Raw genomic sequence first — 17,264 nt, 5'->3', positions numbered from 1 at the left:
GTTCCGTACACATATGAGGATCTTTACTGGTTGTATTATTCAGCTCTGTTTACTATAATTAGAGTGTCTCTCCTGAATATCTTCCTTGTTTTATCCAGCTTCGAGCAGTTCTGTATAAACTACTGTAATGAAAAACTACAGCAGCTCTTCATTCAACTGGTGTTGAAACAAGAGCAGGAAGAGTATCAGCGTGAGGGCATCCCCTGGAAACATGTGGGTTTCATTTGATGGTTTCTCCATGAACTTTTCACATCTTCACTGTTTATGTTGTACAAAAAGAAACTCATTTCGTATTGATCTAGCGTTACTGCAACTAAATAAACTTTGTTGTGATTTGTGTGCTCATGGAAACAGATCGACTATTTTAACAATCAGATCATCGTGGATCTGGTGGAGCAGCAGCATAAAGGCATTTTTGCGGTCCTGGATGAGGCGTGCATGAATGTGGGGAAGGTGACGGATGAGATGTTCCTGCAGGCTCTCAATGGAAAACTGGCAAAACATGCCCACTACACTAGCCGCAAGGTATTGAAAATAACAACTGGGTAAAGTTTATGTTTCGCTAAGGATGCATTTATTTGATCAAAAAGAAAAAAATAGCAATATTGATCATCCTGTAGTCTTAATTGAATTGTATGCATTACCCTGAATCAACACAAGGAGGCAATAATGGTTAGTGAAAAAATGTCCTCCAGTATTTCTCACTACTTAGACTTCGGTGATGTCACTGGCAACCAATGGAAGCTAGTGAGACTGATGTCTCAGCCTTGGCAAAGTGTCAGAAAGCAAGAGGGAGTAGGAGAGTTATGGATAGAGACGGACTGAGATAAAGATAGAAAAAGGCAGTAAACAAAACAAAATGTAAACATACCTTGCAGAGCTCTAGACAGTCTCTGGACACTGATGGGCTGGTCACGCAGTGCAGTGGGCACAGACCCAGATGAGGGTCAGTTCAGGTACTTCTTTATCAAACTGTGCTCAGAATCTGCCCTCAGCTCACACATGCTGCATTCATACCAAAGGGAGGAAGCTAAAGCGAGCAGGCATCGTCTGCCCCTAGATAATTCCCCGTGTCAGGCTGTGTGAATAATCAGAAGTCTCCCTGGATGCAGGAATAATAAGTGTCCTTCAGAGCTCATTTGTAATGCAGAGGGTTACTCCTCACTGTGGAGGAATCTCAGGCCTGTTAGCTAGATAGATGATGTGTCTTTCTCCTGCTGCGTGTGAGCAAAACATCTGCATGAGTGTATCCATTTCAAAGTATATGCTTTAAATATGTAAACACCACTCTCACCGAATTTGACATGGTATATGAGCATATGAAAGAGAAACAGATGGATCAGTAGGTGAAAATGGAAAAGGAAAGCTCTCTTATATGTTCAGGTGTGTTTATCTCACAATTAAATACATCTTTCACAGACACCTCTGAGATGTTTCCAGGCTTGTTTGTGGGAGAAATGTGCAGGCCACTTTAACAGCATAATTAATGGTTGCTTGTTAAAAATCTGTGTCCGAGTCTCTTGCGTTTTCTTCACTACCTCCTTTGCTTTGCTTTTTTCCTCTGCAAGCTCGGTTTAAGAGGGGAAGTTTCACCCTTGGTTGATTTCAAGTATGAAAAGTATGCTCTGTGGACCGGAGTTCTTTCTCTGTAGTTCCTTTCTCTTAACTTGGGCCTGACATGAAACATGGAACTTGCTCTGCCATAAGCTGCACTGGCCGTAGAGCATAGCAGATTGCAGCAGTGAGGAAGAGATAAATAGCTCATTATTTCATAAAGTTGCTCTTTTTGGACTTTTATGGTGTGTTTACATTTGGAACTCTGGTTCATTTGAATAAGCGTGAACACTGCCATCCAATTCCTGGTGCTCACTGAACAAGTGGAGCGAGACCCCTGAAAAGATGGGTCTCTGTACACCCTGTACAAACTTTCTGGTTCGGTTCGACTGAAATACATGTATGCAACATGGTCCAAAGACATGTAAGAGAACCAAAAACAGGATATAATGTCAGAAGATTTGACCCTAAACACAGGCATCAGAACCACGTCTTCTCACAGCAGATATTCATTTGTGTGTGTGACGGAGGGATTCCTGCCGCTGTTTTGACTTCCTCTATACATTTTGTAAGCTCTTCATGAGCTTTCAGCTCATATACCATCATATGTATGCACATACAATGAGTACATTTAGCTCAGCACACAGCATTGTTTTGGATGTTCAACAAGTTCTGTCGCAAAATATACATCATAAAAGCCTTTTTTTGTGTGTGTGTGTGTATTTTTAGGGTTGGTGTTTAAAAATTACAGTGTGAACTCTAAGCGAACCTGGACTAAATGTATAATTTTTCTTTTTTGTTCCTGACCAAAAGAATCAAGAGAACTGAGTTACAAGTGTGAACACACTCTTAAATTAAGATGTTTTGTATAATTTGTGAATGACTATGCATTCAAATCATGGCAAATTTCTAGCAACATCATGCTATCTTTGGCATACATTTTTGAGTAGGGGAGAACAATGATCATTGTAATGCGTGTGCACACACACACACACATGCACCGATCAGGCATAACATTATGACCGCCTTCCTAATATTGTGTTGTCCCCCTTTACTGCCAAAACAGCCCTGACCCATCGAGGCATGGACTCCACTAGACCCTTGAAGGTGTGCTGTGGTATCTGGCACCAAGATGTTAGTAGCAGATCCTTTAAAGGTGCTAAAGAGGATGTTTTGTTTTATACATTTTTGCAATATTACTTGAAACTGTCTTTACTAACTGATAAAAGACTATTTATTAGGTGCACTGAAAGGAATAATATTAATATACATCATCTGTGCACGAGGTAGGGCCTTAAAAACATCAGCCAATCGTTTACGCGATCATCACGTAAACGATTGGCCCTCTGGCTTGTCAATCACTGCCGTGACGTTCCTTGTGAGAGACGAGCGCGGCTGCGCGCTCCAGTAACTTTCCACTCTCTACAGGCGCCGCATGCTATGTTTTGTCCGGAGACAGGAGTAACAACTGCAGATTATGAGTTACCTGCGGTGAGTCCGACATAATGAATCCACTAACACAACACAGCGAATGCCGGTGGTAAACACTCGTGTTCAAATACGAGTGTTTACGAGTTTTGGGAGGCGTTCCTTCGAAGGAGGGGGGTTGTTCTTACGCATGCATGCGCTCATTTCAAAAACTCAGTAACAGTCTTTGGTTTCTCAGTCGACGAAAAGATCCTCTTTAGCACCTTTAAGTCCTGCAAGTTGTGAGGTGGAGCCTCCATGAATCAGACTTGTTTGTTCCAGCACATCCCACAGATGCTCGATTGGACTGGTCTGCAGCTATGCAGTCCCATACGCAACAAACTGCGATGCACTGTGTATTCTGACACCTTTCTATCAGAACCACCATTAACTTCTTGAGCAATTTGAGCTGCAGTAGCTTGTTTGTTGATCAGACCACACTGGCCAGCCTTCGCTCCCCACGTGCATCAATGAGCCTTGGCCACCCATGACCCTGTCGCCGGTTCTCCACTGTTCCTTACTTGGACCACTTTTGATAGATACTGACCACTGCAGACCGGGAACACTCCACAAGAGCTGCAGTTTTGGAGATGCTCCAACCCAGTCGTCTAGCCATCACAATTTGGCCCTTGTCAAACTTGCTCAAATCCGTACACTTGCCCATTTTTCCCACTTCTAACACATCAACTTTGAGGACAAAATGTTCACTTGGTGCCTAATATATAATCAGTGTTATTCACTTCACCTGTCAGTGGTCATAATGTTATGCCTGATCAGTGTATACAGTATATATGTCCACATTTTAACATTAATAGTTGTTGCAAATGGATGCTGGGTTGCCTTCTGCAAATTCTGCATGTCTTGGGCCCTTTTCCATTGGCTATAAGATGTTATTTTCATGCAGACTGGAACAATGAGGATTTTTTTTTTGTAATACTGATAGTAAATCAGCCCAAAACAACACAAATATTTTCATATGAAGGAGAGAACTTTATCAAATCTTTATTATTATTATAATTTAAATATATATATATAATATATATATATATATATATATATATATATATAATATATATATATATATATATATATATATATATATATATATATATATATATATATATATATTATTTATTACTGATTATACTGGTTATTCATTACTGATAACTTTCCGAGGCTCCAATGTGAGTGCTTTGTGCATTAAGGTATTATTATTGTATTCATTGAGCATTCCAAACATCCCTGCCCTATGTATGTCATTTAAAGGCCAAATGTCGCTGGAGTCATGGTCTAGTGGTGAGATGTTGAGTTTTGGTGCTCATACGGGAGATTCAGTGATTCAGTACTCTCTGAGAATACTTTGCCCTCTTTAGATGTCAAAAGACAAAATTGTTGGTGGTAAAAGTGTACTTTCATATCTAACTGCTTGAAAAAAAGAGTTTGCCTCAGCCTGTATGCTCTCTACACTTCATCTAAGATGAAAACATCAGATGTAATGGCAGATCTAGCCTTGAGCTGACATATTCATCTCAATAAGGTGCTTCATTTAACGCCACTTTCACCTTCTCATTGTGCTTTATCAGCTTGTCTATGTCTCCCTTCATGTACCTCACAGGCTCTTGATGTTCACTGTGCTTCCCACATTCTCATCACACCCTTAAAATAGCTTTGATCCCTCCAGGTGTTTGCTATAAAAATGCCTCTTTTCCCTTCAGCTTTTAATTACTGTTATTTGCTGACACAAGCGGCTGCCTGACAGTATGTGTTGGGGGCTTCGTTCTTCTCTCCTGTTCTTTTCTTTGATCCCAATTTCGCCCTCCCCTCACCCCTTGTTTTCCCTCTCTTCATCACGTGCCGATTGCAGGTGTGGCCGTGTGAGCGGATGCTGCTATGGGAGCTCATAGATGCCTGGTTGTGTGAAGGCAAGGGCAGGCTCATTACCCGATCAGGCTTGTGTAGGCCGCAGCAACCAGCCAATTAGCCGTCAGTTTCTGTTCCTGGAGAAGAGCTCCGCTGGCCTCTGTGGCCCGCTCTTCTGCAGAACTGTTCATTAGGAAGAGATCATGACTTGTTTTCATCTTAGTGGAAGTAGTTGTTTTCGTAGTGACTTGTGAAGCACTGACACATGTTTAACACTTGAGTTACTGGGTAATTGGGTGTATGAAATCCCAGTGCGACATGGGTTGACACGTCATTGTACCTAATTTTTGGGCACAGCTTTGCAGGATTAGCATTAGTTGGGTTGTTTTTCTTAAGGTTCTTTTCACATGGCTCACATTAGCGTTGCCCAGTGCATTGAACTCCGCTTCAGCTTTAACCCACAGTGCTGGTCAAACACAACTCAAAGTTCAAGCGATTTCAACTTTGACCTTACTTGCTACTGACCTTTCGGAGTGCAGCCAATTTGTATGAAATCTTTCTGTTCAAAATCATTCCCATGATTTATGCCTTGTGTATTTTGGTATATAAAGCAACAAGAAAAGTTTAAAAACATTCAAACTTTATGAAGAGATCTTGGGATTCTATTTGTTAATGTTAGTTAACCTGAACTAACAATGACACATACTTATAAAGCATTTATTTATCTTAATTTTAATTTTAATACATTATAAAAATTAAAGTTGTATCTGTTAATATCATTTAATAGACCTGAGCTAGCATTGAAAAACAGTGAACAGTTGTCTTTTTATTAACTGATGTTTACAGAAAGTTTTATTAACTAATGTTAACAATCAAATACTGTAACAAATTTATTGCTTATTGTTAGTTAACTGTTGTTCTTGTTCTTTTCAGTTATAGTTCCTCAGTTCTTGAACTGATTTAAAGGGTTAGTTGAAAGTTAAATGAAATTTCTGTCATTAATTACTCACCCTCATGTTGTTCCAAACCCGCAAGACCTTCATTCATCTTCGGAACACAAAGTAAGATATTTTTGATGAAATCCAAGAGGTATCTGACCGAGAGTTAGAGACAGCAATTTACGCCGGAAAGCAACAGCCGACTCATTATTGGCCGGCTCCTGCGTCAGCATCACACGCATACGTCGCGTTGCTCACACTAACAGCGTCGACCAATAATGAGTCGGCGTTCTGATGTAGAACCTGGAAGCGCTGAACGTAAACAGCATGGGAGAATGACACAGAAGAGAAGATATTGTTAAATAAAGTCATTATTTTTGTTTCGTTTTTGCACACAAAAAGTATTCTCGTCACTTCATAAAATTAAGGTTGAACCGTCACATGGACTATTTTAACGATGTCTTTATTACCTTTCTGGGCCTTGAAAGTGGTCGTTAAATTGCTCTTTCATCAAAAATATCTTAATTTGTGTTCTGAAGATGAACGAAGGTCTTACGTGTGTGGAATGACATGAAGGTGAGTAATTAATGACAGAAATTTCATTTTTAGGTTGAACTAACCCTTTAAATTCACCAAGAGCATCCTGAGACCACATTTGATGAGTCCTGTTGTTCCCTTTTGTATCTAAGCATTCGCTAAGATTTTTTGTTTTGTTTTAAACTCAAATAAATGTTTTTATTGTTTTGTCTAGACGTCTAGAGTCCACTGTGATTTGGTAACCTGGGTGCTGTTGGCTGTTGATGTGCGAACGGCAGATTTTGGGCTTTACTGGCAGGTGCCATTGTTTGTATGGTTGGCTTAACCAGTACTCTGTATTGAGAAGCACAGGTGTTAGACAGGATGGTGTGCTCCTGGGGGGTGTGAATAGAGCTTGGGGTAGGAGGGCCGGGAGGCATCTGTGCGACCAGCAGGATCCAGGATTAAACGTGTCTGAACAATCAAACACTTTTTTTTTAAACCTTGTATATTTGGACTGGATAGAATTGGAGTGCATGTGGTTTGAAGCTGTGGCCTAGAGGTTAGTGCAGGTGGACCGAAACTGTGGTTCTTATCTTGATGATGTGAGTTTGAGTCAATACCTAAGGAGTCATGAGCTATCACCACGCATGACGTCTTGACGAATGAGGAAGCACAGAGGATAGAGCAAAACAAAACCTCAGTCTCGAATTAGGAGTTTAAAATAAAAGAGAAAAACTTGGATACATGACAAAATAAGGTTGTAAAACACTGCTAAAAATGTCTGTTTCTTTCTCTAGAGGATGTTTTAGGTTTAAAGGTGTGATTGTGAACTTTAGGTGCATCCCAATTCGCGTACTTTTGCACTATTCTATGACATTTTTAAGTATAAATAGTGCGAGTTGTGTGTTCACACTGAAAATTCCAAAAACAAAAAGTACACTTGAAATACCTGGATGATGCACTAAATTAACGGAAAAAACGGAAAAAGTGTGGAATGTTGGACACTTCATGCACTCGACTGTCGAAGCTTTAATTACATAGTGGAGGGGGAGGGGGGGATCAGACACCGATGTTAAATGACAAAATAACCTTATACTATTCACGCACTACATGGATGAGTACATAGTGCATAAGTACATAGTGTATAAGTGTATAGTGTGTCATTTGGGACTCAACTTTTGTCTTTCTGAACATCGTTCTTTATTTAGTTGCTTTTCAATTCCTGCTGTGACTCATCTCTATTTTGACTTTTTGTCATCTGTCCTCTACTATGTACAATGGCATATGCAGCCTGGCTCCATATATTCAATGATTACACTGATAGACCTAATTTATTTACAGATTGTGTTGTTGTATGTGCATGCATGTTTTCGGGCATGACTAATTGAGATATATCACATTTTTAAGAGACCCAGTGAATGTGTTCGGAGCCTGGTCTGGGTACTACCCCTAAGGAACTTTAAACTCTTCCGAAATGCAGTCTTCAGATATCCCACATCAAATGTGAATCTCTTTTGCAATTTCAAACGAATAAATTTTTTTCAACACAGTTCCAGCCATCCATTCAAATTGATTCTGATTGCTCTTCCACTTCGGCTGAAGTGTTTAGGTTTGTCCTCTCTGGTAGAGATAGTGGCTTCTCATCCATTTCCTTAGAGGGCCATTTTATCTGTATTGCAGTTGAAATGAGCCGAGTGAGTCACCACATACACAAACCAAACGGAGACCCATAAAGTGGCACCCGACACAGAATAGAGATGCTGGCATCTACCACAATGGGGATTGCGACACAAAAGCTCACTAAAAGTTACTGATAGTCAATCCTTTAATTAATCCGGTGTGTGGGCATGTGATGGCTTATGGCTAGAGGGGATTCGGGGTTTCATTGTTCCGTTCTGCTTTAATCCGCAGAAATGGGCGTCCCTGTTCACACAGTGGATCAGCAGCATTCTGTATCTTAATGAGAGCTGAGGCTGCTTGCCTTTGATGTCACTGCTGTATTTTATGAATGACAGTGAGTCTTATATAACTGCACTAGCTGCCCAGCATACAGAGGCTCCTTAAGGAGGACAGTGATCTGGCACTGATAACGGAGTCTTAGAGCCTTAAATTTGTTGTAGCATTGCAAAATTTAACACATTTAACACAATTTATTTATATTAAAACATTTATTTAATTTCATAGAATTAAAAAATCTGATCATGGCCTTGATCAACCTTAAAGTGTGTGGTGGTGGGGATTTTATATTGTGTGTGTGATGATAACGACTATATTTTATTTTATTTTATTTTTTTTACTTTTTAGAGATTTAAAAAAAAAAAAATGTTTATTTAAATTGTATTAATTTAAAAATATATTTAAATTAAATATATTTATTTAAAAAAATAATGATAATAAAAGTTTATCAATTTTTATCAAAAGTTTAATAGCCTCTATATAATAGCTTTATAATAGCTAAATAGCTTTTATTAATAAAATTATTTGGAATTAACAATTCTCCTGGCAGGTAAAATAGTAATAAAAGATAAGTGTAGGCTGATTATTGTTGCGTATCAGCTTGATACATTGATAAAAGCATGTTGACACAGGTTTGCATTTTACAGCTTTGAATGCAGCTTATGAAATCAAAATTTAGAGTCCGAACTATCAGTTTTATAACTGTAATTTAATAGGGGTGTAACAATATATTGTGTCACAATATATCGCAATAAAAAAAATGCAACGATATGTATCGTGGATAGTGACAATCTGTATTGTGTATAGTATATGAAAATTACTGTGTGAGGAAAAAAAATTGTTTTAGTGTCAGTACTACATTGAACTACTATATTTAATGCTGAATATAATGTATAATAATGCAATGGGGGAATATTTGTGGTCCTGATAATGGCAAATGTCTTGTTACCAGTAAAATGTGGCCTACATTATTTTAGATAGATATATATTTTATATATCTATTAATTATATCTATTTTAAATATATCTACTCTCATCTAAAATTATTCTGTATTTTTAGCTTCACAATCATGAATATTTTTATTCTGGTGTCACCATTGTCCTGTGCGTTGGGTCATCAGCTCCAAGGCCAAGCTTATTAATTTCCACCCCCAATGTAATACCAAATTTAGCATTTTAATCAACAATAAATTTTGTTATCCTTTTACCATATGTCTTGGAGTATCACAATAATAATATCGTATCATGAGTTCAGTATCGTGATATGTATCAAATCGTGACATGAGGGTATCGTTACACCCCTATATTTTAAGTAGGCACACTTGCCGCTCATAACTGAATTGTGTAGTTAAAAGGGCACCATTTCTTTCACAGTCATTCACTGAAATCTTTTCAGCACAGCTTTTCAGCTCCACCGTCTTATGCTGGATAGAAGAGCGCATCTCATCTATCTTTCATACGTGCAGATTTACTTAGATGCCCCTCCCAGGCTTTGAGTTGCCTAGCTCTTTCTCTGACACTGCTGCACTTTTTGCAGGCTTGTTTACTGCAGAAAGAGATGTTGCTTTCCAAGTATTTTAAGGAGTTTTGTGAGTCTACTTTTATGTTCAAAAAAATACTCAAATTTCCCATCTCTCTCTCCACAGCTTTCCCCCACAGACAAAAACCTGGAGTTTGACCGAGACTTCCGCATTCGTCATTATGCTGGAGATGTGGCGTAAGTACATTTAGAGGAGGCGTAAGTGCACCCTCTGTTGTTTGGGACCATAAGCCCTAAATGCTGTAATTAACAATCACTGTTAGTAACCCACAGAAGGCTTAACTAAGTGGAAAGAGATCTAGTCCCTCCCTTGGGCATGAATTGGGTTTGAAAAGGTATGGTAAATAAACATTTGAGTGACGCAAACATATTAGTCAATCCGAATGATGTAAACACTGGCTGCAAAAACAAGTTTATTCCAAATGTGAATGCAGCTTCATATTCTCACTTCAGTGGATTGCCAGATTGCAGGCTGTCAGTTATTTCCTAAACTTCTGTGGGTGTAGGTGTGATGTGACACCATGTTGAAACGCCTTGTTGATGCTCAGGCTTCTTTGTTTGTGTGAAAAAGAGAGAAACGGATAGGGGAATGAAATCTAAAATTATATATATTCTCAATTAATGAGCTGGAGCTTCTCTGTGTCAGTGACAAATGTGCTGCACACGTCCTGAAAAGTGAAGCCAAAATGTTTTGATTGCGGTATAGGTCATAAACCCCTCCCTTTCCATGTAATTGAATGAGACACGAGCAAACTAATAATTAAAAAACGAATAATTTTTGTCATTTCACGTTGGGACTCTTTTTTTTTTTTTTTTTTTTCAGTAAGTTTGGTTTTAGATCATTATTTGATACTATAAAAATGGGGTGTCATGATTAACAGCTGTGTTTGTGATTGAGTCTGCAGGAGCGGGGTGTGGGCGGGACCTTGATACCATTTTTTTTTTTTTAAAGAAAATACAATAAAATATTAGTGCTAATGTCATCAACAAAAGCATATACCATCAATTAATAACCTCGTAGCAGTAAGTCGGTCTAAATGTTTATAAGTTATCGTTAAAAAAGTAATTCTCCTAAGAAGAAATTTTTTACTTTTTTTTTTAGTTACTCCGTTGTGGGCTTCATTGACAAGAACAAGGACACCTTGTTTCAGGACTTCAAGAGGTTACTTTACAACAGGTCAGTATTACCATACAGTACGTCCCTTATTTACATACCTGCCAGATGTCACACGACATCTGTGACTTATATCTGTCCTTCTCCTTCTGTGTTTCACAGCTCAAATCCCGTGCTGAAGGCCATGTGGCCAGAGGGCAAGCTGAGCATCACAGAGGTCACCAAACGACCCCTGACTGCTGCGACACTCTTCAAAAACTCCATGATCTCTCTGGTGGAGAACCTGGCCAGCAAGGTGAGTGTGTTTGAAGTAGTTTTGTGTAGACCATGACCAATGCATATAGTATATGAGTAATAATACAGACAGTCATTATTGTGAAATAATGTATGGGATTAGTTGTTTTGCGATAATGGCAGACTAATGTATATTATCCTGCTTATTACATGACAGCTTACCAAATAAATGAATATATTGACATTAAATATTGGTTTCAGTTGATTTTTTTTAATGTGAGAAGAAATAGACACCAGATCATACAATGTGATGTCAGCATAGCTATGAAGAAAATCAGGAAAAAATTGTCTATCATACAGTTGAATGACCAATCAGAGTCAAGTAGTCTAGAACGCCATTTAATAGAGTCTGGTTTCAACAGTCAGCTTCTGGAAGTAAAAATCACATTAATTTTCTCCATAGGGGAAGTGATTTTCAATGACAACTTATAAATCTTAAAAGACAAACCTACTGTGAGCTACATGGGTTGATAATCAATGGTAAATGCTTCTGCTGAAGCTATCAGCCCACATTATTTCAAAGTATTTTTTAAAATAACCATGTTTAACAGTGGGATTTCTGATTAGAATCTACATTACCCATAATTCTGCAGAAAAATCTCCACCAAACACACAATTGCGACAAGCAGATTGTGACAAAAAGAAAAAAAAACATATATATGTATATATATGTATGTATGTATGTATGTGTGTGTATATATATATATATATAATATAATATATAAATAAAATCAATATCTTTAAATCAGTATATTTCTCCATTATTTGTAATTTGATTATATCATTTGCAATGCTTCATAGGATTGTAGCTTTTCTTAATTGAAGCATTAAGTACACAGTCTTGTACCTTTGAATTGTTTGCTTTAAATTAAAGTTAGTAATGTTGTGATTTACCTCATAGCTGGTTGGTTTGGTTCATGGATTATAACTCTTTAACAAAGACTTTTTTAAAATTACTTTCATAACCAAGACGGCTGAAAAAGTGTTGCACTCTATAGATTCGCAATTACTAACCATAGCCCTCTTTTGGTTCATATAGGAGCCCTACTATGTGCGTTGCATAAAGCCAAATGATGTGAAGTCACCGCTGCTGTTTGAGCATGAACGCTGCAAGCATCAAGTGGAGTATCTTGGCCTCCTGGAGAATGTCCGGGTACGACGAGCTGGTTTTGCTAACCGACAAACCTACCCACGGTTCCTTCAGAGGTGACCATCCTATTTTTTTCCATTTGCATAGCCAACATGTGTCCATTTCAAAGCATTACATTTTCTATCTTCTGTTTAAATAGTCTTTTTAATTGACAGTGTCACATTAGTTTAGGGTCTCAGCTCATGAATTGTAACTCAATGCACTTGTGACAGCTTGTGTGTGACTGTTGCGTCGTTGGTTGCTACTGACATCTGAAACTACAGATTGATCAATCAGATTGTGAAGATCTTACGCAACGTCTGTTGGTGTGAAAGCTGTCATCCTCTGGAGTCTCTTCTTCTCCAAGTGTCACGATTGCTGAAGGGTTTTATGTAACAATGACATGCAGTCCATGTTCATTCTGAAGTCTTTTTCAATAGCCTTGAGTGTTAGTAGAGCATACATTGTACTGAATATACAATGATTCTTGAGAGATATATATATATATATAAACCCCATAAGATATTCTCTGACGTCCCAGTAGTGTCCAAAGAATTTCTGAGGCCTCTGTATATTGCTCAAAGGAAAGAATCTCATAAAACACCCTTGCCACAACTCTGATGAGTTGAAGAGATTCAACACCTGAGTTGACAAAAAGTCTGTCGCTAGGAGGGAGTTTGACTGAATTACATCTAATTGAGAATGCAGTGTTAACAGCACTCACAGGAGTGATTTGTGTTTCTGTCAAGCCTGCAGATGTGCATGGAATATAATGTACTACTAAAGAGGCGAGACTTGACGAGTGAGGATTTGATCCGAAGGGCCCTGCCTCACACCTCTCTTAAATAAAGTCTCACTGTGTGTTATATAATGCTTGTTATGAAATGGATAGCTCACACTCTATATTCTGATTGGACAAGGCGTGTTTAAAGCCTATACAAAGCCTCTAAATAAAAGAAGCAATCACCAATTGGCATAGTTATTGCGTCACTGCAGCTGCCTTTAGTCAGCGTTCTGAGACACGTACTTGTGACTGCACATGCGCATTGGCTGGTCCAGCCTAAAAAAAATGCTTTTTTTTTTGTTTGTCATGATTTGAGTGTTTAGAAAAAAGTAGTTGACAGATTTCATTGGTGATTTCAAATATGAAATGTAATCATAAGCTTGGTGAACTAGATGTAATTAGATGTAATTCAGGCTAGCTTCCTCTGATTCAAAGAAATAAGAGCTGTGCTTGCATTACTGAAATAGCTGCCCGAGAGGCGTTTCAAGTATGGCTGCCGAGTGAAATGTCTTGTCTTAAAGGGACATTAAAAAAATAATTTAGTTTGATTATTGCTAAAACAATATGTAACTATTTCTTTCCTGCTAAAGAAAGGTTGTTATAAAAATAATAATAATAATAATGATAATAACTGTAAAACTATTTAATAAATAAATTTATTTATTTATTTATTAAACGTTTTATTATTATTATAAAAGGATTAGATCACTTTCAAATGAAAATTAGCCCAAGCTTTACTCACCCTCAAGCCATCCTAGGTGTATATGATTTTCTTCTTTCTGACGAACACAATCAAAGATATTTTAATAAATATCCTTGCGCATCTGAGCTTTATAATGGTAGTGAACAGGGGTCTCTAGTATGAGCTGAAGAAAGTGCTTCCCTCTAAATCTATCCATCATAAACGTGTACTTCACATGGCTCCGGGGGGTTAATAAAGGCCTTTTAAAGTGAAACGATGAGTTTGTGTAAAAAAAAAAATGAAGTTATGAAGTAAAATATCTAGCTTCCGCCAGATCGCCTTCCATATCAAAGTTATGAAGAAAGTGTAAACTGGCGTCACACCAGGTACACTTTTTCCGTAAATTGAATAGGGAAGGCGTAGGATGTAGCGTAAGCTTTTTGAACTTCAAGACTTTTACACTTTCTTTGTATGTAGAATACAGAAGGCAGTCTGGCGGAAGCTAGATATTTTACTTCATAACTTGTTAAATATGGATATTTTTTTACACATACGCATTGTTTCGCTTAAGTACACATTTATGGATGGAGTACACGTTTATGATGGATGGATATAAATGGAAGCACTTTCTTCAGCTCATATTAGTGACCCCTGTTCACTGCCATTATAAAGCTCAGATGCGTCAGGATATTTATTCATATTTCTCCAATTGTTTTCATCAGAAAGAAGGGAGTCATATACACCTAGGATGGCTTGAAGGTGAGTAAAGCTTGGGCTGATTTTCATTTGAAAGTGATCTAATCCTTTAACTGCATGGTCATAGAATGCTGAAAAAAAGTTTAAAATACTGAGAATATTATAAACAGTATGAGACTGTTGAGCATTGCTCTCTATCCTTGACCCATTCTCTTTTCTTTTTTACTTTTCAGGTATAAGATGATCTCAGAGTTCACCTGGCCCAATCATGACCTGCCATCCGATAAGGAGGCAGTGAAACGTCTACTGCAGGGCTGTGGGTTCGAACACGATGTGGCCTACGGCAAGACCAAAGTTTTCATCCGTACTCCCCGAACCATCTTCAGCCTGGAGGAGCAGAGAGCAGAGATGGTGAAGAGGATCGTCCTGTTTCTGCAGAAGGTTCGAGACATGTTATGTGTAGCTTAGGCTTGATGCCATTTATTTTAAAGGGATAGTTCACCCAAAAATGAAAATTTGTTTATGTTTATTATGTTTATCTGCTTACCCCCAGAGCATCCAAGATGTAGGCGACTTTGTTTCTTCAGTAGAACACAAATGATGATTTTTAACTCCAACCGTTGCCGTCTGTCAGTCAAATAATGCTAGTGGATGGGAACTTCTACAATAAGAGTAAATAAAACTTGCTTAGACAAGTCCAAATTAAACCCTGCAGCTCGTGACGACACATTGATGTCCTAAGACACGAAACGATCGGTTTGTGCGAGAAACCGAACAGTATTTATATCATTTTTTACCTCTAATACACCACTATGTCCAACGGCATTCATCACTCGATTCATTTGGTCTGATTGCGCTCTGACAACGGCAGTGATGTCTCGCTCTCATTGAAGTATATGCGCGAAACATCACTGCCGCTGTCAGAGCGCGATCAGACCAAACGAATCGAGTGATGAATGCAGTTGGACATAGTGGTGTATTAGAGGTAAAAAAATGATATAAATACTGTTCGGTGTCTCGCACAAACCGATCGTTTCGTGTCTTAAGACATCAATGTGTCGTCACGAGCCGCAGGGTTTAATTTGGATTTGTCTGTCGTGTTTTATTTACTCTTATAGTCCAAGTTCCCGCTGACTTGCACTATACCACTGACAGACGGCAGCGGTTGCAGTTAAAAATCATCATTTGTGTTCTACTGAAGAAACAAAGTCACCTACATCTTGGATTGCTTGGGGGTAAGCAGATAAACATCAAATTTTCATTTTTGGGTGAACTATCCCTTTAAATGCCTTAAGATATACTTAATATACTAAATACTTAAGATGTATGAATGTCCTTGTATGATATAACAAAATATTAAAACCAATGGCATTTGTATTTTGACTTTACATATCTTCAATTGAAGATAAAATTAAGTTAGTTCTGAAAAAAAAGCTTTACTATCAATTTTTAGCTGATGCTACTTGGTTTGATATTTTATTACCTAATTCAATGACATTCAGACATTTTCAGGTCTGACTTCTCAGTACAAAAGTCTCCAAATATACTGTTTTGGGGAACTGTGTAAATAGATGTGCTTTTTAAAATCGAATGTCCTCCCACAAAGTGCAAGACTCATCCATGCTTGGTCCTATGAGTCATGTTAAAATTCTTAGACCTTAAGGCTAACCTTATTTAACTCATTATACACTACTGTTCAAAAGCTTGGGTTCAGGAAGAATTTTTTAATGTTTTTGAAAGAAGCCTCTTATGCTCATCAGGGCTGCATTGATTTAATTAAAACAGTAATATTAATATTGAAATATTATTACTGTTTTCTATTTTGATATATTTAAAATGTAATCTATTATACCTGTAATGGCAAAACAGAATTTTCAGCAGCTATTACTCCAGTCTTTAGTGTTACATAATCCTTAAGACATTATTCTAATATGCTGATTTGGTGCCAGTTTTTCATAAGACATTCATCATATTCCATTTGGTATTCAGCTGATTTTCAAAAATGAATTCTGATCAGGAATTTCATGAAACTCCATTACGGCACACACTATCCGCACCATAAGTTCCTGTGATTCATTGACACCATTACTTTTCAACAACAGACCTCACACCACAGCAGACAAAACAACAAGACAACAGTAAAACAATATGGCATGTAAATCCCTCTGAATTACAGCATTTTCTTGTATCATTTTCACAGTGCTTTGTGGCATTTTTAAAGGGATGTTTCTACTTTTATTTTTCCTCGGGAGCATGAAAATATTTTGAATGGCAGATTTATTGACTGCCAGTGTCATTTCACTGTCACACAAAATGATTGCGGGGTCCAAGCACGCTACCTTATATTCCCCACTCTCGCTTTACTGTCTTCAGTGACTGACAGTTATTAGAAATCAAAGCATCTATTCTGTCAGCCTCTGTCTGTACATTGAGTGTTTTTTTTTTTTTTTTTTACCACTCCCCCTGTTGCAAGATCTTATTCTCTATTTCAAAAGATGTTATAAGGGGATACCCGTTATCGAGATGCTTTTAAACACAAACTGACATGGTTTTCCACCACGCCTACATTCAATATCAAACTCTCAGTTCTAGGCTCAGTTTTTCTGTCTTGTAGTCTCACCAGACTGCTACATTCATGAGCAGATTCAGATATCAAAGTGTTAAATCTTTGCTCTGCCTGGATCGGAGATTGATTGTTTGATCTTTTGTATGGATTTAGAGCAGGTGTCGTC

The 17,264-nt window shown here is 37.9% G+C and overlaps 1 protein-coding gene across 1 annotated transcript in view; it reads left to right on the top strand.

The window, feature by feature from the left end:
- myo1d (myosin 1D) overlaps positions 1-17,264 on the top strand; it is a 91,996-nt gene that overhangs the window by 30,654 nt on the left and 44,078 nt on the right. Inside the window, exons 10-16 of the mRNA XM_048169777.1 lie at positions 99-213; positions 355-525; positions 9,940-10,010; positions 10,936-11,010; positions 11,110-11,242; positions 12,281-12,447; positions 14,766-14,973. Of these exons, the coding sequence (XP_048025734.1) occupies positions 99-213; positions 355-525; positions 9,940-10,010; positions 10,936-11,010; positions 11,110-11,242; positions 12,281-12,447; positions 14,766-14,973 (940 nt within the window). The remainder of the gene's footprint in view (positions 1-98; positions 214-354; positions 526-9,939; positions 10,011-10,935; positions 11,011-11,109; positions 11,243-12,280; positions 12,448-14,765; positions 14,974-17,264) is intronic.

This window comes from Megalobrama amblycephala, linkage group LG20 (assembly GCF_018812025.1).
Source record: "Megalobrama amblycephala isolate DHTTF-2021 linkage group LG20, ASM1881202v1, whole genome shotgun sequence".
Classification (NCBI taxonomy): domain Eukaryota; kingdom Metazoa; phylum Chordata; class Actinopteri; order Cypriniformes; family Xenocyprididae; genus Megalobrama; species Megalobrama amblycephala.
Note: the sequence above shows the minus strand (reverse complement) of the source record. Positions and strands in the feature narration are given on the sequence as shown.